The sequence below is a fragment of the Phyllobates terribilis genome, unplaced genomic scaffold (assembly GCF_046119375.1).
Source record: "Phyllobates terribilis strain yellow unplaced genomic scaffold, ASM4611937v1 Scaffold_1__5_contigs__length_1240528914, whole genome shotgun sequence".
NCBI classification, from domain to species: domain Eukaryota; kingdom Metazoa; phylum Chordata; class Amphibia; order Anura; family Dendrobatidae; genus Phyllobates; species Phyllobates terribilis.
This window is the reverse complement of record NW_027362761.1, coordinates 9576471-9603499: the sequence shown is the minus strand read 5'-3', so window position 1 is coordinate 9603499 and position 27029 is coordinate 9576471. Positions and strand designations below refer to the sequence as shown.

Sequence of the window (27029 nt, the reverse complement as noted above, 5' to 3'; positions counted from 1 at the left end):
CATCCGCCTTATCATCCTCTAGTTTTTCTTTAACCATGAGGAGATCGTCATAGTCTCTCTTGATTTGTTGCAGTTCCCTATTGAACTTTTCATGCCTCTTTTCTGCCTCACGATCGTGACCAGACACTTCATCTTTTATTGCTTCTTTCAGGGCGGATAGCTCCCGGTCTCGCTGGCTCCTCCTGCATTAGAGGCTTTACTTGGTCCTGGAATTGCTGCAGCTCCCTCATGAGTTCACCATATTCCTTCTTGGAGTCACACAGCTCCAGGTTGAACTGTACGCGCAGTCGTTCTAGGTTTTGTTCACGCCCAGAAACTTCATCCTGCAGCGCCTCTTTGAGGGCAGACAGCTCTAACTGTACCAGGGAGAAGCGATCTTTCACCTCGCATAACTCATCTTCACACTCCGCTTGTCAATCTCTAATTGAAAAACCTCCTCCTTGATTTTGCGGCGGTCCTCCTCTATTTCGTAGAACGCTTCCTTCCATTGGTTAACCTCCTCGTCGCTTCCCTCCAGGTCTCGCTGCCAGTTCCTCACAACCTGGTATATTTTCTGCTGTTCAGACTCCATGTTCAGCTGGTCTGAGGACACGTTCCCCAGGTTTGCCCTTAGTTGCTGCACGTCACTCTGATACTTCTGCCTGATAGGCTCCAACTCTTGGTCAGGACTGGCCGCCTCCTCTTTTGCTTTTAAATGAGGATCCACACTTGAAACAAAGGCACACAGAACTACATTTTCTTTATTTTCACTTGCAGCAAAGACTACAGGAGCAACCTTTTTGTGGCCCTTGTGCCATCGACGACGAGAGGGGGACTCTTTCTCCTCGTCTAGCCCCTCCTGACTGAACTCTTTCTACTTTTGTAGTGTCACCGTCAGTTGCGGGGTCTGCGTCACTCCCTATGGTGTCGTGGACCAACAAGTCACCTCCCACCTTGACGTCACCCCCTTCTACTGGAGCTACTCCATTATCAACGGTCACATTGTCATTTTTAGGCGGTACCAACCCACCACCAGTAAATTTTTTTGATTTTCTATACTCCATGCTGTTTTGAACAACTGCCCCTTTTTTGACTCCGCCCCATTTTTAACAACCACACCGGTAGGGGAGTTTTTACAAGAAAAATCAACAATAGTCTTAGGACTCCGTTCACAACAGCTCTTACCACCTCCCCGGGCACTCTTGGAGAACAATGGCGCCCCCGGAGAGTTCACCGAATGGTCCACGGCCGCCATTCTATACGGTGCCCACAGCTCCTGCGGTTCCTGCACCATGTCCTGTAGAAGTTTCTCAAATACCTGCTGCGGTTTTAACCGGAACTTTAATCGCTCAATAGCTTCATCTTCTTTTGCTGCTCCGTTCACAGCCATCGCGGTACACTATTCACACACACCGCTCTCCCCAGAAAATTTTCATGGCCCCACCGAGCCACAGAAAACCAGGTTTGAGTGCGACGACAATTTTCGTAACCCCTGCCGAGTTACTGCAAGATGCTTTAATCTTCGTGACCCCGCCGAGCCACAGCAAGATGCTTGCATCCACACTCGTCGTTCAATGCCGTTGCCCCTAGAAACCGGGCTGCCGTTGCCCCTAGCAACCGGGCTGCAGCTGCCCGCATTCTCGAACCACATGTAATGCAGCGCTAGTCATCATGCTGGGGGATACTCGCTGCACCGGGTCAATTAAGCACACCAGCCACGTTTTTCAGTTTTCACACTTCAGCAGTTTATTGCACTTCATAACTGCTTATCACACAGTCCATCTTAGTGGCTCACTGGCATATTACACACATAACATTCGGGAGCCTTTCCAGCGACAGACACGTCCACTTGGCTCCAGTTACAGCCCTCAGCTAGGCAACAACATAAATGTCCATATAACGCAGTGTTTTTACCTTGGCCGGTTTTTAGCTGCTTCAGGTTTATTCTGCCACTCCTGTGGCTTTATGGCTACCCAGATGGGGGTCTCCAGCCCTCGTACCATCCAAGGCTACTGGTATGCTTACACAGCCAACATCCAGCCTCTGCCTTTCAGGCTTCAAAAGGCCTCACTCTCTAGCGGTGTCCCACACAGGAACAGGCCTCAGGCCTTACACACACCACTGTGTCAAGTCTTTCAGGGTTTATATATCCTGTAGTACACACCCACAGGACCTGTGCTGACGTCACAGTCGTGATCAGACATTCTGTGTGCACAGGACCTGCACTATGTCACAGTCATGTGACCAGTCACCTGAGGGGGGAAGGTACATGGTCAGCCCAAAACACATCCTGGATCATTACAGTAATGCCAAGCAAGCCGCTGCATTAACACACACACACACACACACACACACACACACACACACACACACACACACTAGATGGAGGCCATCGGGAGGGCATTAATGTCACGATGGGGGCAGGCTTTGCAGCATTGAGAATTCCCCCACCCCCCACCATGTGCTCACCCACCTATCCACTCTCTTTCCCCCATGTGCTGACTTCTCCCGTTTGTGCTCTCTTCATTGACCTGTCTACCCCATGTGCTCTCCCCCTTGTCTGCTGTCTCTCTCCTTCCTGTGCTGTCCCGTTTGAGCTCTCTCCCCCATCTGCTGTCTTCTCCTCTCATGTGATCTCTTCTTTGACCTGTGTACCCTATGTGCTCTCTCTCCACCCCTGTGCTTTCTTCTTCCCTCATGTGTTCTCTGGTTTGAGCTGAGTCCCCGCGCAGTAAATCAGACCGCCGCCATCTTAGTGCAGGCAGATAGCGGCGGTCACATTAAAACTGCGCATGCTTTCCTCCTTTACAAAGATGGCGGCAGTCAGTGAATCATTCGCTGATCCTGGCTACGGCGTGTTCGCGACGGTGTTCCGCTGGTGGTACTGCGCAAGAGGCTGGTGCCACCAGCGGTTTCCATATTGAGACACCTATCACTTGGGTGTCCCAATATGGCGGTCGACGGACGAACTTCCGCCGCTTGGAATTTTTGGATCCGGACACATCTGGACGGAACAGGGTGTGAAGACATTACAAGGTTAATTGTGCGTGTATGTATTATATATAATATATATATATATATAATATAATATACATATATTCAATTTTGTTGAACCTGCAGATCTTTATGCCAATATTAATTAAACCTGTAAACGAAACCGTTCCTGTGTCTACTTCTGGAAGCAGCCGAGTGCATAGTCTTACCACAATATGTATATCTATTAGTGATGATCGAGCACTAAAATGCTCGGGCACTTGTTGTTCAGGTCTAGCAAATTAGAATGCTCGGACCGAGTAACGAGCCCAATGTAAGTCTATGGGAAACTAGAGCATTTTTCCGGCGGCTCCCCCCCGGCGGTCTGCATGGGATCAGCATGGGTAAGACCCCTGCATGCATTTCGATCCCCCAGGTCACTGCTGTCAACAATGTTGTTAGAGGTATTACTCCACTTTTACGGACTCAAAATAAAACCTGCAAAAACGAAACCAAAATGGATTTTCCTGGGAAATTTGTTAATTCACATCCTTTCCAGGGTAATGACTTGTATATAAGGCAAAATTAATAACCAAAATCAAAAATACTCCTCCACACCTTGGGCTATGTTCACACGTAGCGTTTTTGATACGTTTTTGCAGGTTTGCATTGCTTTCAACCAGGACAAATGCATTCACTGGGAAATGTCATTTTAGCATTTTACAACCTTATCTAGCCATGTGGTGTGTGACAATTCATCAGACATATCCTGTTTCTTTTAGGCTATGTGCCCAAGATGCAGAAATGCTCCGGATTTTTCCCGAGCGTTTCTGCATCTCCCTGGCAGAAAAAAACGCATGCGAATTGTACATGAGTTTTTCCTGCCAGGGACATGCGGATTTGAAGCGTTCTTCACATGCATTTCCGCATGCAGGTTTTCAAGCGCTTTCCAAGCGATTTTAGCATCACTTGGAAAGTGCTTGTCAACTTGGTCACACTATATAAATTCATGCAACCGGCATGGATTTATATAGTGTGACCGTAAGAATGTTTAAAAATAAAAAATAAATCTATACTTACCTTCTGATGGCCCCCGGTGTCTTGCTTCACTCCGTCTTTGCTGCCGGCAGATCGCGGAACACTGAAGGACCTGCCGACGTCACGTGACTGACGTCAGCGCAGGTCCTCCAGTCCATCGCGATCTGCCGGCAAGCACAGACAAGGAGACCGGGGGCCGTCAGAAGGTAAATATAATATTTATTTTTTATTTTATTCTTTTTTTTTATTTACAGTTTCTATGGTACCCGGGTCCGGAGGAGAGTCTCCTCTCCTCTAGACCTGGGTACCCTCCGCACATTGAAGGCATGTATTCCGCATGTGCTTATCTAGTGAAGCGGAATACATGCGTTCTAATGCAAGTCAATGGCGGCGAAAACGCAGCGCTTCCGCAAAATAATTGGTAGTGCTGCGTTTTTTTCCGCAATGATAATCCGCAGCGGAAATTTCCGGAGCATGTGCACAGCACATGCGGATTATCATTGGGGAACATGGCAGGCCTTCTACCAAGCGTTTTTTAAGCGTTTCTGCAGCGTTTTTGCCGCTGCAGAAACGCTTAAACGCATCGTGGGCACACAGCCTTATGATGGAGGGACTCAAAGTCACAAAGCCTATTTTTATATGGCCATCAGGCGTCCCTTACTATTTTTAAAGGGCCATCAGCCGGCTATGCTTTGTTGATCCCATTCTTAACGAGTGGGTCTGGTGAATTGCCAGGCCAGTCCAGCCCTTTTACTTTATTTTCTAAGAGGAATTTTTTCACACACTTGTAATTGTGGCATGGAGCCAAATCTTGTTGGAATGTCCCTTCAAATTTATGCATGAATGGCACAATAAAACGTTTTAAAACGACTATGTATTTGAATGAATTCATCAAACTACATTTTGTTACTCAAGGTTGTACACTCACACCTGTTCAAAGCAGTTAAAACTGGTTTGAATCACTGACTGGTAACCAACTTAAGATTTTACTTAAAAAATGCTTTGTCCCAATTAATTTGCACAGCACTGTATACTGTTATTGCGTATGCAGTGACTGCAAGGGCTTCAAAAAATTTGGACGCAACCCAATACCCCTTTGAAGAGACATACAGGAGGGTCTCAGTAAAAAAAGAAAAAAATGTTCCCATTATAAAGGATCTGATCTCCTATTGTGGTAATGCCCATGCTGTGACTGCAAGGGCTGCCAAAATTTGGGAAAAACCCCACTAACAATTTAAAAACACAGAGCATCGCCACAGTAATGACATGTTTCCATTAGAAAGGAGCTGGTCTCCCATACTGTTTGCATATTCATTGCCAAAAATTTGGAGGATCTCCAACGCTCTTTGCAAGAGACGTAGATATATTGAATATGGTACATATGGTGGTGGAGGATGAGGAGAAGGAGGAGGACAAGAGCAAATAGACAAAATCAGGAAGCGTATACCCATGTCTGGGTGTGAAGACAAAGGTGCATGGGAATAGTGTTAGACCTCCCCAAAAAAAAAGACACTGGATTTGAGTTTGTTACGCTGCTATCATTCGGTGGTGTTGAGAAGCCTGGCCCAATACAGCCCTTGTTCATTTTTATAAGAGTCAGCCTGTCAGCATTTTCAGTTGATAGGCACATCCGCCTATCGGTTATAATTCCACCGGCGGCACTAAAAACACGCTCTGACAAAACGTTAGCGGCAGGGCCTACATGGCGTAGAGAGCCAGTTCATGCCACGTGTCCAGCTTGGATACCCAATAATTATAAGGTACAGCGGAATCACGGAGGACGTTGGTACGGTCGTCAAGGTACTCCCTCAGCATCTTCCGAAACTTTGCACTCCTTGTGAGAGTACCCTGAGCCTCAGGGCTTGTGCGATGAGAAAACTGTGCCAGAACTTTAACAGTGTTCCCCTGCCTCTGATGGATTGCATTTGTGTCTCTCTCGCCTGTACTCCTTGGTTGTTCAACGAACTGTGACCTCTGCCGCTAGCGCTTTCAAATGGTAATTTTTTTTTAACAATTCCGCAACTAGGGCCATCTCTCATACTGCACCATTTTATTAGGCCTGTCCCTCAAGGGAATAAGAGACATAAAGTTCTCCCTGTAGCGTGTGTCTAGAAGTGTCACCAACCAGTAATGACTGTAACCGAAAATTTGGACAACGCGAGGGTCACGGGAAAGGCAGCGTAACATAAACTCAACCAAGTGTGCCAGATTGCAAAGAGGCAAGACTTCCGTGTCCTCACTAAGAGGACGACTGACCATGCTCTCCTCCTCATCCTCCTCCTCCTCCTCCTCCCTGTCCTCAGGCCATCAACACTGAACAGCCGGTATGACAGTTGTGCAGGTAGTACCGTCTATAGCGCAGGAAACTAGCTCCTGTTCTTCCTCCTCCTCCTTTTCCTCTACTTCATTGTCACCCAATCCACGTTGGGATATGATGAGGCTGGGCTGTGTGGAATCAACCTGTATGGTTCCTTGCTCCATCTCATTGTGCTCCGCCTGCAATGCCTCCTCTTTAATTGTTAGCAGCGATCATTTCAGAAGATAGAGAAGCGGTATGTTGACGCTAATTATGACTTCATCACCGCTCACCATCTTGGTGGAGGATGGTACATATGTCTGACATCCATGTCCACTCCTGAGGTCTTATGTGTGGAGTCTAATCTGAATACCGACAGCCTTGTTGATGCTGGTACTCAACAACTGCCCTCTTCTGCTCATAAATCCTTCCCAATATCTGCATTGTAGAGTTCCAACCCGTGGGGACATCGCAGATCTGTCGGTGAGCTGGAAGCTGCGAACTCTGCAGAAGCACGGCAAGGGCTGCGGAAGCTGTAGCTGACTTTCTAAAATGGGCACACAGGCGGCGTACTTGGACAAGCAGATCCTGGTAGGTTTTGAGAAACCACTGAACCACGAGGTTAAGCACATGGGCCAGGCATGGTGCGTGTGTGATCTCGCCTCGCCTCAGAGCCACCACCAGGTTCCGGCCATTGTCACACACGACCATGCTTGGCTGTAGTGTCAGCCACAGATCTGCGCCCTCTTTCAGAGCTGTCCTCAACTCTTCAGCGTTGTGTGGTTTGTCACCTAAGCGTATTAGCTTAAGCACAACCTGTTGCCGCTTTGCCGAGGAGGACTTGTTCCGTCCCAAGGTCCGACTGGGTCCCGGCTTCCACTGTATTAACCCAGTGTGCTGTCAGTGAGATGTACTGTCCCTGCCCACAAGCACTTGTCCACGTGTCCGTGGTTAGGTGGATTTTCCCAGTAACTGCGTTGTCGAGGGCACGTCTAATATTGTGAGACACGTGCTCGTGTAATGCGGTGACTGCACACTGGGAGAAATAGTCGCGACTGGGGACCGAGTACCGAGGGACAGCCGCTGCCATCAGGTTGCAGAAAGCTTCCGTCTCTACGAGCCTAAAAAGGCAACATTTCGAGTTCAAGCATTGGCGAAATGTGGGAATTTAGTAGTGTGGCCTGTGGGGTGCTAGCTGTTTATTTGCGCTTGCGCTCCAAGGACTGGGGTAGGGACAACTAAACTCTGCGCTGGGATGTAGACGTGCTTGCTGATGGTGCTAGTTGAGTGTTGAACAACAGGTGCAGGGTGGGAGGTATCTTGGCATGCGCCATGGACATGCACGCACAACAGCGGAGCAAGCAGTGGTGTCACCTGCAGACACTGTTGCTGGACCCTGGTGTTTGGCCTACTTAGCCGGGTGCTTTGCTTCCATGTGCCTGATCATGCTGGTGCTGGTCAGGCTGCTAGTTTCTCTACCCCTGCTGATGCCGGCCTGGAAGGTGGTGCAAATGGTCCTTTTGGGGTTATAGGCAGAGTGTTTAAAAACAACCAGGCTCGGGAAGACCTAACAGTTGTACTGGCAACTTTCTCTGTGTTGGCGTTACGAGGAACGCGTTACGAGGAACTCTTTCCCACCTTGTCTGCGGCCACCACACTGCTTCTTCCTGCCTGTTGTGGCGCTACGCCTCCCTCCCCGTGTGCTGCTATACTCGCTCTGTGTGTCCTCTTGCCAGATTGGGTCAGTTGCTATATCATCCTCCACCACCACCCTGGTCCTCCTTTTGACTTTCTGGCAATTGTCTCATCATCGTCCACCTCTTGTGACACTTTCCCACCTTCGCGTGACCGTGGCTGCTACATGCGATCTCCTCTTGCCCTGCTTCAAGTAGACCGGGCGAGAGGCCCGAATCTATAAATGGGAAAAGTGAACAGCTCTTCGGAGTGTCCAAGTTTGGGATCAGTTGTTTTTGGGCACTCGGCATGGTGTGAGGAATATGCGGTCCAGACTCACGGCTACTGAGACTTGACCATGTGGAAGACAGGGTGGAGGTGGTGGTGGCTAAGTGACTGGAAGCATTATCTGCTATCCAACCAATAACCTTTTCACACTGCTCTGTGTTCAATAGTAGTGCTCTGTGGTCCTCTAGTAATTGGGACAGGAAGGTCGAGCGAGAAAATGTGGGTGTTTGTTGTGGCACAATTTCAGCTTGTCCACGGCCACGTTCTCTGCCTCTGCATGCACCATCACCATCACGTCCACTTCCCCGTTCCTTGCACGCAGCTTGCCCATTTTAAATGGAGGACAATATTTTCCTCGTTCACGAGAAATGGCTGATTTTGGAACGGTTATATCTGATATTTCTGACAGAGAGCCACGGCTTTAAATTGTAGGCCTGTAATTTATTATTATTCTACACGGAGACCTAGTGTGAACAGCTTCACCGACACACTGCAACAGAATGGAAAAGGAGGCCAATATTTTCCACGTTCAGTTCAAATTTCTGGATTTTTATCGCTGTAATGTGGAACAGATCTGGCTTTATTCTGCAGTGAGCAGAAAAATGGTGTACTCTGGATTGCTTTTTAAGCAAGTAACCAGTATTAAGAAAAAAAAAATATATATTACCTTGGCCCCTGATATCTGGGGCTGTCTAGAAATACAACCCCTGGCAAAAATTATGGAATCACCGGGCTCGGAGGATGTTCATTCAGTTGTTTTATGTTGATGAAAAAAAGCAGATCACAGACATGGCACAAAACTAAAGTCATTTCAAATGGCAACTTTAGGGCTTTAAGAAACACTAAAAGAAATCAAGATTAAAAATGTGGTACTCAGTGAGGGTAATTTTTTTTCAGACCAAGCAGAGGGAAAATATTATGGAATCACTCAATTCTGAGGAAAAAATTATGGAATCATGAAAAACAAACACACAAAAGAACACTCCAATACATCACTAGTATTTTGTTGCACCACCTCTGGCTTTAATAACAGCTTGCTGACTCTGAGGCATGGACTTAATGAGTGATAAACAGTACTCTTCATTAATCTGGCTCCAACTTTCTCTGATTTGCTGTTGCCAGATCAGCTTTGCAGGTTGGAGCCTTGTCATGGACCATTTTCTTCAACTTCCACCAAAGATTTTCAATTGGATTGAGATCCGGACTATTTGCAGGCCATGACATTGACCTTATGTGTCTTCTATCAAGGAATGTTTTCACAGTTTTTGCTCTATGGCAGGATGCATTATTATCTTGAAAAATGATGTCATCATCGCCAAACATCCTTTCAACTGATGGGATAAGAAAACTGTCCAAAATATCAATGTAAACTTGGGCATTTATTGAAGATGTAATGACAGCCATCTCCCCAGTGCCTTTACCTGACATGCAGCCCCATATCATCAAGGACTGTGGAAATTTGCATGTTCTCTTCATGCAGTCATCTTTATAAATCTCATTGGAACGGCACCAAACAAAAGTTCCAGCATCATCACCTTGCCCAATGCAGATTCTCGATTCATCACTGAATATGACTTTCATCCAGTCATCCACAGTCCACGATTGTTTTTCCTTAGCCCATTGTAACCTTGTTTTTGTCTGTTTAGGTGTTAATGATGGCTTATATTTAGCTTTTCTGTATGTAAATCCCATTTCCTTTAGGTGGTTTCTTACAGTTCGGTCACAGACATTGACTCCAGTTTCCTCCCATTCGTTCCTCATTTGTTTTGTTGTGCATTTCCTGTTTTGGAGACATATTGCTTTAAGCTTCCGGTCTTGAGGCTTTGATGTCTTCCTTGGTCTACCAGTATGTTTGCCTTTAACAACCTTCCCATGTTGTTTGTATTTGGTCCAGATTTTAGACACAGCTGACTGTGAACAACCAACATCTTTTGCAACTTTGCGTGATTTACCTTCTTTTAAGAGTTTGATAATCCTCTCCTTTGTTTCAATTGACATCTCTCGTGTTGGAGCCATGATTCAGCTCTAATTTGATGCAGGTGTTAGTTTTGGAAATGAAAATTTACAGGGTGATTCCATAATTTTTTCCTCAGAATTGAGTGATTCCATATTTTTTTTCCCTCTGCTTGGTCTGAATAAAATTACCCTTACTGAGTACCACATTTTTAATCTTGATTTCTTTTAATGTTGAAATGACTTTAGTTTTGTGCCATGTCTGTGATCTGCTTTTTTTCAACAACATTAAACAACTGAATGAACATCCTCTGAGCCCGGTGATTCCATAATTTTTGCCAGGGGTTGTATCTGTAATTATTACAGCAGCAGCAGACTGGACGTTCAGTGGACCCTCTTGTGCTGTATTATACACTGCAGTCTGCCACATACACTGCCTGCCTGTCTAGCACTGATTATATGCAGCTGGATTAGTCCTCAGAAGGACTGTTGGTTTAGATGGATATAGATGTATGTTGTAGAATATCTATACTAACTATGAAGAAGCAAATCTCTCCCTACTCTGCCTGATTCTGGGGTAGACTGTTACGAGCATGGCGGCGCCCGGTCTTATGTAGACCTGATGACAATATGCGGCCAGCCAATCACTATAATGCCCACAACCAACATGGTTACGGTATTACAGTGCGTGGCAGGCAATCCCCGCATGTTCATTGGCTCTCTAAAGAGTGCCAAACATGCAGGGGGGGGACCCGAGTTACCGCCCGAGCAACCCAGAAATACTCGTCAAGCGCCGAGCTCGTCAATCACAGTGATGTGATTGGGCGAATACCGAGCAGTGGCGAGCGCGTTCGCTCATCACTAATCTCTATAAATACCATTTCACAGCTCCAGATCCGATACTTGAATAGTGGTGATTGGGTGCATGTTCACACTTAAGGCACAATCAAAGCAAGTCGGAATATCCATGCAGTGTAATCATACTGTGTTTTATTGCTAAAAGTTCTTGCACCGATTTTTCAAAATTGTGGTACCACTAGAAATTTTTTTTGCAAAAATTATGCATATATTTTCTCAAATTGCATAGAAAAATAAATATCAAATCCAACAGGGTAAATAGAACCGAGTTTGGGGGGGGGGGTTCATTCAAGGTTAGTGGGTGGGAAGGTGACATTTGCACAGGTTGAGAAATAAGTTGTATTGGTATGTATGAATGAATAAATCTGTATGTATGGATTTATGACAGATTGTTGATTTTGTGAATAACTATAAACTTTTTACCTTTCCTGCCCCCCTATCTTTCTTTTACAGACTATCATAGTTTCATAGCTGATATTGGAAGATCATGTCCCAAGCAGCAAAGCATCTATCTGGAGTATTGTGAGTACCCCATATACTGTGGACTTAGAAAATACTTCTGTAGAACATTGACAAAGTTTACAGAGCTTGTTGACCGATTTAGTTAACTACCAGATTCACTATTAAAGGGTTATTCCCATCTTGTTATTAGGGTACGTTTACACTAGGCTTTTTTTTCAGCGTGTTTTTTTATGCTGCATTTTACAGTACCAGCAAAGTCTGAGATTACAGAAATCTCATACACACACATTGGTTTTTGTGTCATCAGTATTTTGTGCCTTGCATGTTTTTTTGCACAATAGAGCATGTCACTTTCAGAGTTTTTTCAGCGTTTTTCACCCATTGAAAGTAATAAGTGGTAAGAAAAATGCGGAAAAAACGCCTAGTGTGAACTTAGCTATCAGGCTTTGATGAACTTTTAGTGAAAAAAGCAAGTAGAGCAGTATGTGGAACTCATTTATTTTTGTGATTTTACCAAGTTTACCATCTAGTCTTGGTCACCTGAGATGGCAGTTTGAATTAGTACAGTTTAATTAAATTGATCATGTGCAAATGTAACCATTGGGTAACCATGTATTGTTCAATCTCACACCTAGATCAGCCAATGTTTACTTTTTTACACATCACCAATTTAATTAAACTATACTAATCCAAACTGTGGCTGACAAAGGTGTGAAATTGAACAATGCCTGAGCAACTCAATAGCACACCAAAGTGGAAAAGTAAATAGTGTCCTACAAACTCAATGTTCTGCCATTGGTGACCTGTGTTCATGCTTCTGTGGTGGAAGTAAAGCTAAACTTTAGGATGCCAAAAAATGCACCAAAGCCTGCGTTTTTGCTGCAGCTTCTTTCCTGCCATAAGATCAGGTTTTGCTGCTGAAAAAAAATACGCTGAAAAATGCCCAGTGTGAACATACCCTTAGATAGTCTTACATTTTACAGTTTATTAAAGTTTTTAGCAATTTTAGAGATATTAACACTTTTTCCTTTTGTTTATAGCTACTTTCATATAAAATCAGCTGCTGTTGCTGTCTAGCATTGGTGGCCAAACATCTTCTGTACTTATAAGCTCAGATTGCTGATCGTACTGTGCTCACAGGAAATGCAGGCTATTAACCCCTTTACGACCTCGTCAATAATAGTACGTAGCTGCGCCCTGGGCCTATAGGGCCAGTTACGTACTATTACGCGAGCGGTGCAGGGCGATCGCCGCCGGGTGTCAGTTGATTGTTACAGCTGACACCCGGTGCTATGTGCCAGGAGCGGTCCCGCACCGCTCCCGGCACATTAACCCCCGCAGTGCTGCGATCGAAGGCGATCACAGCATTGCGGTGGTAAGCGCGATACTCACCTCCTCCACCAGCGTCCCGCGGCATCTGAGTCAGATCCCGGGTGTTGTCATGACGACCCAGTGTCATCATGACAACATCCGGGTCACCAGGAGGCAGGAAGTTACTTTGGTCATGCACAGTGCAAAACCAAAGTAACTTCTCCCTGTGCATCTGTGACAACCTGTATAGCACAGGGATAGTGCTGCATTCCTGTGCTATACAAGCAATCTGAAAGTTAAGTGAAAGTCCCATAGTGGGATATAGTGTAAAAATTAGAAAACAATCAGAAAGTTAAAAAAAAAAATTGTACAAATATTAAAAAAAAGAAAAAAAATAATCCCCCAAAAATAAAAATATAATATACCCATCAATAAATATTATGAGAAAAAAACAAAACCACAAAATAAAAGTACACTTATTTGGTATCGCCATGTCTGGAACAACCTAACCTATAAAACTGTCCCACTAGTTAACCCTTTTAGTGAACACGGTAAAAAAAATAAATAAAGCATTGTTTTTTGCTTCATTTTTTATCATCATACCGCCAAACAAAAAAGTGAATAAAAGGCGATCAAAAAAACAAATGTAAATAAAAATGGTACTGCTGAAAACGTCATTTTGTCCCGCAAAAAACAAGCCGCCATACAGCTCTATAAGCCAAAAAAATAAAAAAGTTATAACTCTCAGAATAAAGCGATGCAAAAACAATTCTTTTTTCTCTATAAAATAGTTTTATTGTGTAAAAGCGCCAAAACGTAAAAAAACAATATAAATGTGGTACCGCTGTAAACGTACTGACCCGAAGAATAATGCTGCATTATCAATTTCACTGTTATGATCTGCTACAAGCACTAAGGAAAGACAGGAGATCTGTCCCTACAATAGAACTAAGCTAGATCCCTACGATGTAACGGGGAACTTGATCCTGCGATCAGACCCGCTAAAGTCCTCAGCTAGTCTGAACGAAGACCTATAGATGTGAGGGAGGGATCCCTACAAGAACTAGGAACTGGGAGAAAGATGGACACCTCCTAGCAGAAATTGTAGCAGTAAAAAGACAAACAAACAACATAGAACATAGAGGTCAAAAGACCTAGCTAAACTGACTGAGAAAGGTAACAAAGCACCTGGCTAGCTTAAGAGTAGAAATTACAATGAAGTCCAGCAAGGCCAGAAGGGCGGAGCAGGATTAAATAGGCAAAAACGGTCATGTGACCAGCATAATAGAAAAAACCTAACAGGAGAGTTCTAACATTCCCCACACGTGGAACAGCATAAAAAAAAAACAACATTCTTGAATAGTTGTTTTTTTTTTATTCTACCTCCCAAAAATCGGAATAGAAAGTGATCAAAAAATGTCACGTGCCTAAAAATGGTACCAATAAAAGCGTCAGCTTGTCCCGCAAAAAACAAGCCGTCACATGACTGTTGGCCGAAATATGGAATAATTATAGCTCTCCAAATATGGCAATGCAAAAACTAGTCTTTGCAAAAAAATGCGTCTTTTAGTGTGTGACAGCTGTCAATAATAAAAACCTGATATGAATCTGGTATCGCTGTAATCGCACCGACCCAAAGAATAAAGTCGTCTAATCACTTATGCCCGCACGAGGAACTTCGTAAAAAATAAACGCTAGGGTTAGGGTTTTGCTAGGGTTAGGGTTTTGCTAGGGTTAGGGATTGTCTGCCATGCATGAGCGATCCATGTATGTTTTTTCTTTTTGGGTGTCTAATAACCGTGAAACATGTGGGGCGCAGACTCGAGCATGTCACTCTAGCATCTGCGATACATGGTGCATACCCAAGTACCCGATGCAAACTCAAATAGCGAGCACTTGCACTCAAGACTAATGACAACTTATTCAATATGATGACCTAATGTTATCAATTTGTGTCGTACCTCTGGGTTAAAAATATTCACTATACCCCTTGATAAAATCCTGGAGGGGTGTAGTTTCCAAAATGGGGTCAGTTGTGGGGGGTTTCCACTATTTAGGCACATCAGGGGCTCTCCAAACGCGACATGGCGTCCGCTCTCGATTCCAGCCAATTTTGAGTGCAAAAAGTCACACAGTGCTCGTTCCCTTCTGAACCCTGCTGTGTGCCCAAACACTATATGTTCTCCACATATGGGGTATCGGCTTATCAGGAGAAATGGCACAACAAATGGTATGGGGCAATTTCTCTTGCTACCCTAATGAAAATGCAAAATTGGGGGGCTGAAAAACATTTTTGTGGGAAAAATGTGAAAATTTTATTATTTTATTTTTACGGCTCATTGTTATAAACTTCTTTAAGCACCTGGGGGTTCAAGGTGCTCACCACATATCTAGATAAGTTCCCTGAGGGGTCTAGTTTCCAAAATGGAGTCACTTGTGGGGGGTTTCCACTGTTAATGCACATGAAGGGCTCCCCAAACGCAACATGGTGCCCGCTAATTATTCAATCAAATTTTACTTTCAAAAAGTCAAATGGCTCCTTCCCTTCCGAACCCTGCCATCCGCCCAAACTTTGCGTGCTCAGGGGAAATTGCACAACAAATTTTGGGCTCCATTTTTTTCCTGTTACACCTGCGAAAATAAAAAATTTGGGTCTAAATTAACATTTTTGTGAAAAAAAAGTTAAATGAAGGGTTAATAAACTTCTTGAATGTGGTTTTGAGCACCTTGAGGGTTGCAGTTTTTAGAATGGTGTCACTTGCGTATTTTCTGTCATAAAGACCTCTCAAAGTCACTTCAAATGTGATGTGGATCCTAATAAAATGGTTTTATAAATTTTGTTGGAAAAAAGAGAAATCGCTGGTCATCTTTTAACCCTTATAGCTCACTAATTAAAAAAAAAAAAAATTGCTTCCAAAATTGTGCTGATGTAAAGTAGACATGTGGGAAATGTTATTTATTAACTATTTTGTGTGACCTATCTCTCTGATTTAAGGGCATAAAAATTCCAATTTTGAAAATTGTGAAATTTTCAAAATTTTCACCAAATTTCCGATTTTTATCATAAATAAACGCAAGTGATATTGAAGAAATTTTACCACTATCATGAAGTACAATGTCACGAAAAAGCAGTCTCAGAATCAGGGGGATCCGTTGAAGCGTTTCAGACTAATTACCTCGTAATTGATTGTGGTCAGAATTGTAAAAATTGGCCTGGTCATTAATGTGCAAACCACCCTGGGGGGAAAAGGGGTTAAACAACTGTAGATTAGAAAACAAGTAGCTGATAAGTAGTCGTTTGATGCAGCAAGTTGGGTGGGATAAATCCACCCTTACCCTTGCCACAACGATCATTTATAACATACCCACGTTATAGGTGATAAATGACATACAATCTACCCTTGCCATTCATTATTTATGGAGCTGACTTAAATTGCAGTGCCTACTGTTCTTTGAATGAAGTGCCTCCACATGTTTAAAGAGAATCTGTCATCAGTAGTGATGAGCGAGCACTAAAATGCTCGGGTACTCATTGTTCGGGTCGAGCACATTGGAATACTCGGGTGCTGCACCCGAGCATTGAGCCCAATGTAAGTCCATGGGAAACTTAAGCATTTTTCAGCCAGCTCCCCCCAGTGGTCTGCAGAGGGCCTAAAAATTGCCCAAATCAATGGGAACAGTGCTCAAATGACATGGGAACAGCATGGGGAAGAACACTGGAAGCATTTCTGACTCTCAGATCACTGCTGTCAACAACGTTGTCAGAGTATTTCACCACTTTTACGGACTCACAATAAAACATACAAAAATGAAGCCAAAATGGATTTTCCTGGGAAATATGTTAAGGAACATCCTTTCCAGGGTAATGACTTGTATATAAGGCAAAATAAATAACCAAAAACAAAAATACTCCTCCACACCTTGGGCTATGTTCACATGTAGCGTTTTTGATGCGTTTTTGCACTTTTGCTTTCAACCAAGACAAATGCATTCACCAGGAAATGTCATTTTAACCTTTTACTACCTTATCTGGCAATGTCGTGTGTGAGCCATAATCAGACACATCCTGTTTCATTTGCGAAGGAGGTACTATGCTTTGTTCCCATTATTAAGGAGCTGGTCTCTTTTATAGTGTTATAGCGTATGCAGTGACTGCAACGGCTGCTTAAATTTTGAAAAAATCCCAATCCCAATTTAAAGACACACACAGGAGGGCCTTGGTAACAAAATGTTCCCATTATAAAGGAGTGGGTCTCCAATACTGTTCTTGCTTATGCAGTGACTGCAAGGGCTGCCAAAAATTTGGACGCACTCCAATGCCTCTTGGAAGAGATGTAGAGGAGGGTCTCATTAAAAAAAAATGTTCCCATTATAAAGGAGATGGTCTACTATACTTGTAATGACCATGCACTAAGTGCATGGGCTGAGAAACATTTACCCCTGGGGAGTATACATGAACATACTGTATAACAAACATTTCCTATGGGTATCATAAACACCCTTTAAAAAATTTAGTGGGTGTTGCATCACAGTCACCCTGGTGATATGGTGGTGGAGGATGAGGAGAAGGAGGAGGACAACAGAAAATAAACAAAATCAGGAAGTGTATACCTTGTCTGCTTGTGCATGGGAATAGACCTCCCCCAAAAATAGACACTATTTGAGTTTGTTCCGCTACTATCCTTCTGTGGTGTGGAGAAGTCTGGCCCAAACCAGGCCTTGTTCATTTTTATAAGAGTCAGCCTGTAAGCGTTTTCAGTTGACAGACAGATGCGCCTATCAGTTTTAATTCTCCCGGCGGCACTAAAAACCTGCTCTGACAAAACGCTAGTGGTAGGGCAGGCTAGGGCCTCCAAGTCTTAGAGAGTCAGTTCATGCCACGTGTCCAGCTTGGATACCCAATAATTATAAGGCACAGAGGAATCACGGAGGAATTTAGTATGGTCGGCAAGGTACTCCTTCATCTTCTTTGTAAAACTATCCCTCCTTGTGAGAGTACCCCGGACATCAGGGCCTGTGCGATATGAGGGTATGAGAAAATTCTCCCAGACTTTTGACAGTGTTCCCCTGCCTATGCTGGATTGTATTTGTGTCTCTCTCGCCTGTACTCCTTGGTTGTCCAACAAACTGTGACCTCTGCTGCCAGCGTTTTCAGATGGGAATTTTTTTAATAATTCCGCAACAAGGACCTTTTTGTACTGCACTATTTTAGTGCACTTGACCGCCGCGGGAATGTGAGAAAGTTCTCCTTGTAGCCTGGGATTAGAAGTTTCACCAACCAGTAATGACTGTCACCCAAAATTTGGAGAACACGAGGGTCAGGAAAGGCAGCGTAACATAAATTCAGCCATGTGTGCCAGACTGCTAACAGGCAAGACTTCCGTGTCCTCACCAAGAGGACGACTGACCATGCTCTCCTCCTCCTCCCTCTCCTCAGGCCATCCATGCTGAACAGACTGTATGACAGTTGTGTGGGTAGTACCTACTATAGCGCAGGAAACTAGCTCCTATTCTTCCTCCTCCTCCTCTTCCTCATTGTCATCCAATCCACGTTTGGATGAGATGAGGCTGGGCTGTGTGGAAGCACCCTGTATGTTTCCTTGCTCCATCTCATCGTGCTCCGCCTGCAATGCCTCCTCTTTAATTGTTAGCAGCAATTGTTTCAGAAGATAGAGAAGCGAGATGTTGACGCTAATTATGGCACCATTGCCGCTCACCATCTTGGTGGAGTCCTCAAAGTTTTGGAGGATGGAACATATGTCTGACATCCATGCCCACTCCTGAGCTCTTATGTGCGGAGGCTGACCTGAATACCGACGGACGTTTTGAAGCTGGTACTAAACATCTGCTCTGTGCTGCTCACAAATCCTTTCCAACATATGCAACATTGAGTTCCGATGCGTGGGGACATCGCACACCAGTGGATGAACTGGAAGATTTAAACGCTGTTGAAGCACTACAAGGGCGGCGGAAGCTGTAACTGACTTTCTAAAATGGGCACACACGCGGCGTACTTTCGCCTCGCTTCAGAGCTGCCACCAGGTTCTGGCCATTGTCACACACAACCATGCCTGGCTGTAGGTTCAGCGGTGACAGCCACAGATCTGCCTGCTCTTTTCGAGCTGTCAACAACTCTTCAGCGTTGTGAGGTTTGTCACCTAAGCATATTGCCTTCTGCACAGCCTATTGCGCATTTCGGAGATGGAGGGGGAGCAGGTGCAGGAGCTGTAGAATGTGGGGACAACCCTGATTGACCCAGGGCCCGCAATCCTCGGTGTCGGGAGGACATGTTACTTCCCAAAGTCCGACTGGATCCCAGCTTCCACTACATTAACCCAGTGTGCCGTCAGCGAGCTGTACCGTCCCTGCCCACAAGCACTTGTCCATGTGTCCCTGGTTAGGTGGACCTACCCAGTAACTGCGTTGTTGAGGGCATGGCTAATGTTCTGGGACACGTGCTTGTGTAATGCATTGACGGCACACCGAGAGAAATAGTGGGGATCGAGTACCAAGGGATGGCTGCCGCCATCATGTTGCGGAAAGCTTCTGTCTCCACGAGCCTAAAAGGCTACATTTTGAGCACAAGCATTCGCGACATGTGTGAATTTAGTAGTGTGGCCTGTGGGACGTAAGCTGCATATTTGCGCTTGCGTTCCAAAGACTGGGGTAGGGACAACTGAACACTGTGCTGGGACAAGGACTTGGACATGGTTGTTGATGGTGGTAGTTGCGAGTGTGCAACGACAAGTGCAGGGTGGGAGGCATCTTGGCATGCGCCATGGTCAGGGTATTGACATGCACGCACAACAACGGAGCAAGCAGTGGTGTTACCCGCAGACACTTTCTGCACCCTGGCGTCCCTTAGTCGGGTGCTTTGTTGTCATGTGCCCTATCATGCTGGTGGTGGTAAAACTGCTAGTTTTGCAACTCATGCTGATGCTGGCCTGGCAGATGTTGGAAATAGCCTGTTTGCGAATATCTGCAGAGTCTTTCAAAAACAAACATAGACTCGAGAAGACTTAACAGTTATATTGGCAACTTCCGTCGTCTTGGTGTTTTGGGGAACGGTTACCCGCCTTGTGTCTGTGGCCACTGCACTGCTTGTTCTTACCTGCTGTGGTGCTACGCCTCCCTCCCCGTGTGCTGCTGTCCTCGCTCTGCATGTCACCTTGCCAGGTTGGGTCAGTGACTTCATCGTCCACCACCTCATCTTCCACTTCCGCACCTTGGTGCTCCTCCTGAATTTCTGGCAATTGTGTCTCATCATCATCCACCTCTTGTGACAGTAATTGCACTTTCCCACCGTCGCCTTCATGTTACCGTGGCTGCTCAAATATTTGGACATCGCTACATGCGATTTCCTCTTGCCCCGCTTGAAGCTGGCCAGGCGAGAGGCCAGAAGAATCTATAAATTGAAAAGTGAACAGCTCTTCGGAGTGTCCCAAGTGTGGGATCAGTTGTATCCGGGCACTCGGCATGGTGGAAGGAAGGAGGATCAGGGTATGGAATATGCATTTCAGACTCATGGCTACTGAGACTTGACCGTATGGAAGACAGGGCGGTGGTGGAAAAGTGACTGGAAGCATTATCTGCTATATAACCTACAACCTTTTGACACTGCTCTGGGTTCAATAGTGGTCTGCTGCGGTCCCCTAGTAATTGGGACAGGAAGGTCGGGCGACAAGATGTGGGTGCTTGTTGTGGCACAATTTCAGCTTGCCCACGACCTCGGGCTCTGCATGCACCATCATGTCCACTTCCTCGCCCCTTGCCATGCGCCTTGCCCATTTTAAATGTAGGGTAATATTTTGCACGGTCCCTGCAATTGGCTGGATTTGTACCGCAGTCATATGTGATACGTCTGACGGATGCCCACGGTTTTAAATACCGGTTTTGTAGTTTCCTATTATTGGCAGCAACCACTTGTCAGTAGCTTTACCGACACATTGCTGCCTAACTGTAAGAGGAGGATAGTATTTTACACGGTCCCTATAAATTGCTGGATTTGTACCGCAGTAATATGGGATCATGTCTGATGATGGAAAAAATTTGCCTGTATTCTGAGTGCTAACAAGCAAATGGAGGAGTAAAATGTTGGACTCTATTACTTTTAAAGAAAATAATCAGGATTAAGAGCAAAAAATAAAAACCATTGGACTAGATATCAGGGTTATCTGTAACAGGCAGCAGCAGGCAGAACGTGCAATGGACACTATTGTGCTGTGTAGTGTTCACAAACTTCTCTGCCTGCCTAATTCCTGCTATCACCACTGAGTATATGCAGCTGGATTAGTCCTCAGCAGGACTGTTGGCTCAGATGGATATGTATCCCGGTGTGGAATACCTATACCTAACTATTACACCGCCAATTCTGTCCCTTACACAGCAGCACCTCTCCCTACTCTGCCTGTCTAAAGGTTAGACTGTGATGAGCATAGCGTCACCAGGTCTTATATAGACCTGATGGCTCTATGCGGCCAGCCAATCACTGTAATGCCACAACCAAGATGGCTACGACATTACAGTGAGTGGCAGACAATCCCTGCATGTTCATTGGCTCTCTAAAGAGCGCCAAACATGCAGGGTGGGGACCCGAGCTCCCGCCTGAGCATCCCGAAAATACTTGCCGAGCATCTCGAGCAGTGAGATGCTCGAGCGAGTACCGAGCAGTGACGAGCACTCTCGCTCCTCACTAGTAGGAAGCTTTTATGGATGCGTCCACTCTCTCCAACTTCCGGTCACGCCCCCTTGTTAAATTATTAATGACTCTGTAATTACTCATGATGTGTTGTCCATCTGAGGCACTGCTTACTTTATTTTCAGATTTTCTACTAAGTACCAGATGTGTTTTTTTTATTATGATCTGATAAATAAACCATAGGATTCAGAGGGTGTCCTTAATTGGTCTTATGACTGTACATGTTAGTTTTTACTTATTGTGTGGTATGACTGCTTTGTATGATTATCACTTTGATGGCATAAAAATTAAAAGTATAAAAATTGCAATCTTTTCTAAATTTTCAGTAGATTTCAGCTATTTGTATAAATAAAGATAAATCTTGGCAATGAAAATGTACCACTAATATAACACTAATACAATTTGAAAAATGAGGCTCTGACAGGAAGATCAAAACTCAGTGGTGGGAAGCGGTTAAACACCACAGCAAATTAAGAAGTCTGTATTTTTTTGACATTTTTAAAACGTTTGTTTTTCTTTTTTAATACTTGTGCTCTTATGCTTTGAAATTGCCAGAGGACAATTTCAAGTATTACAATTGTCATTTTTATTTTCCAGGCATCCTGTGGCCAAAGCACACAGCGCCAATTTTCTAGTAACTGTGAAACAAGAAAAGGTTGATGTGTCCAGACCAAGTGGAGAAAAGGGTGCCGAAGAAGAGGTAATTTTCCCCATCCTTGAGAATTAAAAATGTTCGGCTGAGTTCACAAAGATTTTTGGAGGATAAATCCAAGGTTTTCCATGTGGAATCCGCTTCAAGAAAAGTTGTGTAATTTTTTTTTCTTTCCCCTGAATCAGTTTTCAATATGTAATTTGACTTGACAGTGGCAAATTTGGAACGCAATCCACTAAATATCTGCTTCAAGGAATTGTCCATCCATAGGCTACAAGTCTACACTCATTCTGTGACTGCAATCGTGTAAATCCTCACATTGCGTGTTCCGTGCACGCTGTGAGGATTCTACGGCATAGGGAGCTGATGGTGATATGACTGCAAGTATGGAATTTGCATACGCCCCAGACACATTGGGACTAGACAGTGTGTGGCCTTGTTCAATACACTTGTATTTTGATTGCAGACTTGTACCTTAAGGTCTGACAACCCTTTTAAGCAATATGTGATTTTTTTTTTTCTTTTGACATTTTTTCAAAACCGGATTTGGAAAAATGCTTAAAAAAACCTCAACGTTAAAACGGCAACATCAAAAAGAAAGTCATGGAAATGACAGGATGGAAAGACATGTTAATGATATGCAAATTATGGAAAAATGTAAAAACATCTTGATTTATTTGCTATCAACTGTGTGCTCTATGTGCAGTAGTACATGCCCCCTTTACACCTTGGCAGCCATCAATGAAGTTATTAATGGTTGTCCAAATAATGTAATGTCACGTTGAATACGCTTAAGCAAATCATCAAGATACGCTGCTGGCACCTCCCTTTGCAATTGCTGACTAATTATATCCCAGATATGTAGATTCTGAAGGTCATGTTACACAATTAGGCCACTCGGCTGCTCACAGTTGCATGAACAATGTTTAGCCTGGTGGTGTTGTGTTAAGAAACAACTCTTCGGACACTTTGGAGAAAAGGTCATGGAACCAATGGTACAGCCAAATCAATGTTACAGTGAGTTGTTGGTGTACCTGGAATGAAGACTAGAGGGGTTCAACTACCATACATTATGGCACTCCACACCATAATCCCTGGAATAGGATTGATGTGGCATTACCTCGTAATGTCCTCTTTATGGCTTTGCCCACAATTTCTCCAGACAAATGTGCGACTACCATTGCTTCTTAGACCAGAGCAGGATTCATCGCAGCAGTGGATAGACCTCCATTGGTGTCTTGCTCTGATCTCCTTTGAGAGTGGATGCGGGAGGTCACTGGAACACCTGTAGCTGAACATCTGGCTCACAGGCCAATGTTGTGCAAACACTTTCTGATGGTTTATGTAGACATTGTTTGATGCCTTAAGGTCCGTTTATACAGAATGATCCTCACAATATGACCGCTGATTGGTAAACTTTTACTGGTTGGCACTTTGAATTATACTATGTGCACTGAGCGATTTGTACTATGCTTAGGTGCACATAAGCTGCCATTGTTCTTGTCAGTGCGAGTCCTGATTGCACAAGACGATGCATCGCCGAGAACATTGATCTTTTATGTTGTGTAAAAGATTGATTCAGCCAATGAACTAACATTTTGCCCATTGATCGGCTGATCGGCAGCGTGTTTACACAGCAAGAGAATCCAAAAATGAATATTTTTAACAACACTTAGCCATTATTTTTCAGTCTAAATGCCTCCTAAGGCTTGGTAAGTGACCTTCAGTTTTACTTGCAGTATAGGATGGATCAATCATGGTACCAGTTTATCTGTGGAAACAAATGTCTTTAAAGGGGTTGTCCGGTCAAAATTGATAAGTCTGCAGTCACTCTTTGTGTGCTGTGGGAATTTGCCAGTTTCAGACCTGGGACCGGAGGGTATGAATGAATTATACATACTCCCGGCCATTGGACATGGCCTTGCACTCCATACTCTTGTATTAAGCGAGGCCACGCCTTCTAGTTGGACACGCCCACTGATCAGCTGCCTCACTAGATGGGGCGTGGCCTCGCTCAATACAAGTGTATGGAGCGATGCGGCGCCGACTGGCCAGGGGTATGTATAAAAAAAAAATAATATATATATATATATATATATATATATATATATATATATATATATATATATATATATATATATATATATATATATATATATATGAATACATAATATATCCATATCCTCCGTTACCGAGTCTGAAACTGGCAAATCACCGCAGCGCACAGTGCGTGCGCTGGGGGGAATTCATCAGTCTTCTCTTACTCTGATCACTTTTGACTGGATAATCCATTAATAACATCTCACCACACCATCCATTAATCCTCCCCAAGTGCTTCGCTCTTCCAGTACAGGCAGAAATCCAAGAGAAGAGAAAATGCTAGCGCTCTGTTTCTTCCGTGAAAATCTCTATTCTATATTAATCTTCACACAACGTGAAAAACTTCACAAACATAAATCACTGATTTATTTTGGATGATGTACCATATTTATATGTACAGAGAGGCATTTTATACTAATACCAGAAAGCACACTCCCACCTGTGGCATTATATTGCTTTTAATTTATGGTGGGGGTGAATTATGGTAAGTATCTATGTAAACATAAACCCATCTGAGTTTGAGCCATAAAAGTGAGAATTTTAGTAATTATAGATAATTTTGTGTTTGACTATTTTTTTTCAAATTTAAACTTTATTTGAAGAAAATATTTTTAACTAACAAGAAGTAATGTACATGGGAACATTGTAGCATATAGTACAACCATGAATCTCAAATGGAGTAAATGTATTAAAGTGATTATTATGGTTAGCCAGTTGGATGCTAGACATTAACACTCTATTAACGCTGAACCTCTATATCTATGAAAATAGTTTTTAGCTTCAAGGACAGTCGAGTGAATTACGAGTAACGAAAAGGAATATAGCTACCTTTTTAAAAGGGGGGGGGGAGGGGGAAGAGGAAATAAAGAAAAAGGGAAGACCACAAAGGAAGACATACCTCCAAGAGAGACAATTGTCGTAAGGTGCTTGTGTCTATGATTTTAAGGGAATTTTGTCATCAGGTTTTTGCTTCCTCATTGTAGGAAAAGAGACATTGATTCCAGCCATGTATTACTTAGTTTACTGAATTCAGCAGTCGTGACACAATCAGACTTCTTAGATGTAGCAGTGCTCAGAAAGCTAATCCCGCCCACACGAGGCTCTCTATGTACATTGTCTATTGACAGTGAGCTGCTTATCACAGGAGGGGGTGTGGTCGGACAACTGCTCATACAAGCATCAGTCCTGGCAGTGATAAATGTCCTGGTGATAAAACGTTCATTGTAAGTAAACAGCATCATAAAGCCATAAAAGTCACATCCCTGAATTCTGTGTTTCAGCTTCTATCTCCTGCTGTCTTCAGATTACATGGCAAAAACCCGCTGACAGATTGCCCTTTAGCCATGTGGGTATCTGGTATTCAATGCAAATATCCAGAAAACTCCCTAGTTGAGAAGTCATCTTTTATGATTGACTCCTTCCTCTGCTGGTTAAATCAGCTCTTTCGATATCTGTTACTTTTAAACCTGTTTGAACTCCTCCATGGCAATTAGAAAAATTTTTGGACACAGCTTAAATATTATTGAATTTTCTTTTTATCAGTCAGATGTATGTCTGATTCTCACTTTTAAGCACGAGACTTACAGCCCACATACTGTTTTACACAAAATACAAGTAAAAAAACAAAACCCAAGATAAAAACAAAGTGAGCAAATACCTTGCAGTATATAAATAGCAATAGTGCATGGAAATAATATAGGGCACTCGGTTAACATAATTTTGATGTAAAAGCCATCCCACCACATCATGGTGACCCTTGTCATGGTTGTGCTGTCAGATTACCCGGGGCCAGGGGCTCCTTTGCTATCCCTGTTCCCTAGATTACTTTTGATGGTGAAGATGCTGGGCCACGTACCTTGCTTAACTCCTGAATCAACCCTATATCTGACCCCCCCCCCTCCCAGGGAAGTGGGGAGGAATAGTGTATATTTATAAACAAACCAGACAAACAAGGAAGGACGTACAGGGAAAACTGAAAATGCCAATCATACAAATATGCACTCCCAGACTACAGAGGAATACCAGGGAGAAAGGAAGGGAAACTAAATGGGAGAGGATGAGGATTTGCACACAGCCGAAACACCAACCAACAGTTCAAAGATAAACACACCAAATGCCTCTACGAACAACCGAATCCAACTCCTCACCAGGCAGTACAAGACTTAACACTGGCAATCCAGATTGCCAGAGGTGAGTGTATATATAGGAGAGGGGAGTAACAAATGCTGAATAGCTGAGATCATCCAAGCTGAGAAGCCTCAGAGATTCCAAGCTGAACAGATTAACCCCTGCACTGCTAACAGAAACCTGCACAATTTTAATATGAAGGAGAAGTGATTCTGATCAGTGCAGGAGTATGCGAAATCAGACGCTGTGGTCTTTTTGCCCCTCTCTGTGGCTGTAAACCTATGACAAGCTTATTTGGGGCGGTCATAATATCTAGTATTCAAACCTTTCCAGATGTCAAATGACATAAATGAGAATAACAACCGAGCAGGACAATGTACAAGTAAGTAAATGTATAGTAAAATAAGTACTACAATTAACGAGATTTAATCTGGTAAGTCTCACCGTTATACATGGCAGAAAAAAGGTTATTTCTATATGTTTGCAAACTTTGCATATATTATGGCCTGATTTGTGATAACCTCTTGTTTAAGCCAGGTTTATTTTTTAATGAGTGTAGTCTCAAACTTGGTGATAATTTCTGTGCAAGTGTTGGAGCTATTTTGCTTTTACTATGCGTT

General features: G+C 43.8%; 1 protein-coding gene across 8 annotated transcripts in view; it reads left to right on the top strand.

The window, feature by feature from the left end:
- The window catches only part of HMG20B (high mobility group 20B), a 228317-nt gene that overhangs the window by 10143 nt on the left and 191145 nt on the right, over positions 1 to 27029 (top strand). For 5 of the 8 annotated variants that reach the window (XM_073653741.1, XM_073654084.1, XM_073654172.1 and 2 more), the window contains exons 2-3: positions 11513 to 11581; positions 22128 to 22230. In XM_073653741.1, coding sequence (XP_073509842.1) covers positions 11547 to 11581; positions 22128 to 22230 — 138 coding nt within the window. In that variant the 5' untranslated portion in view covers positions 11513 to 11546. Of the gene's footprint in view, positions 1 to 6735; positions 6878 to 11512; positions 11582 to 22127; positions 22231 to 27029 lie in introns of all 8 variants that reach the window. The other 3 variants (XM_073653829.1, XM_073653917.1, XM_073654004.1) reach the window with 1 other exon arrangement.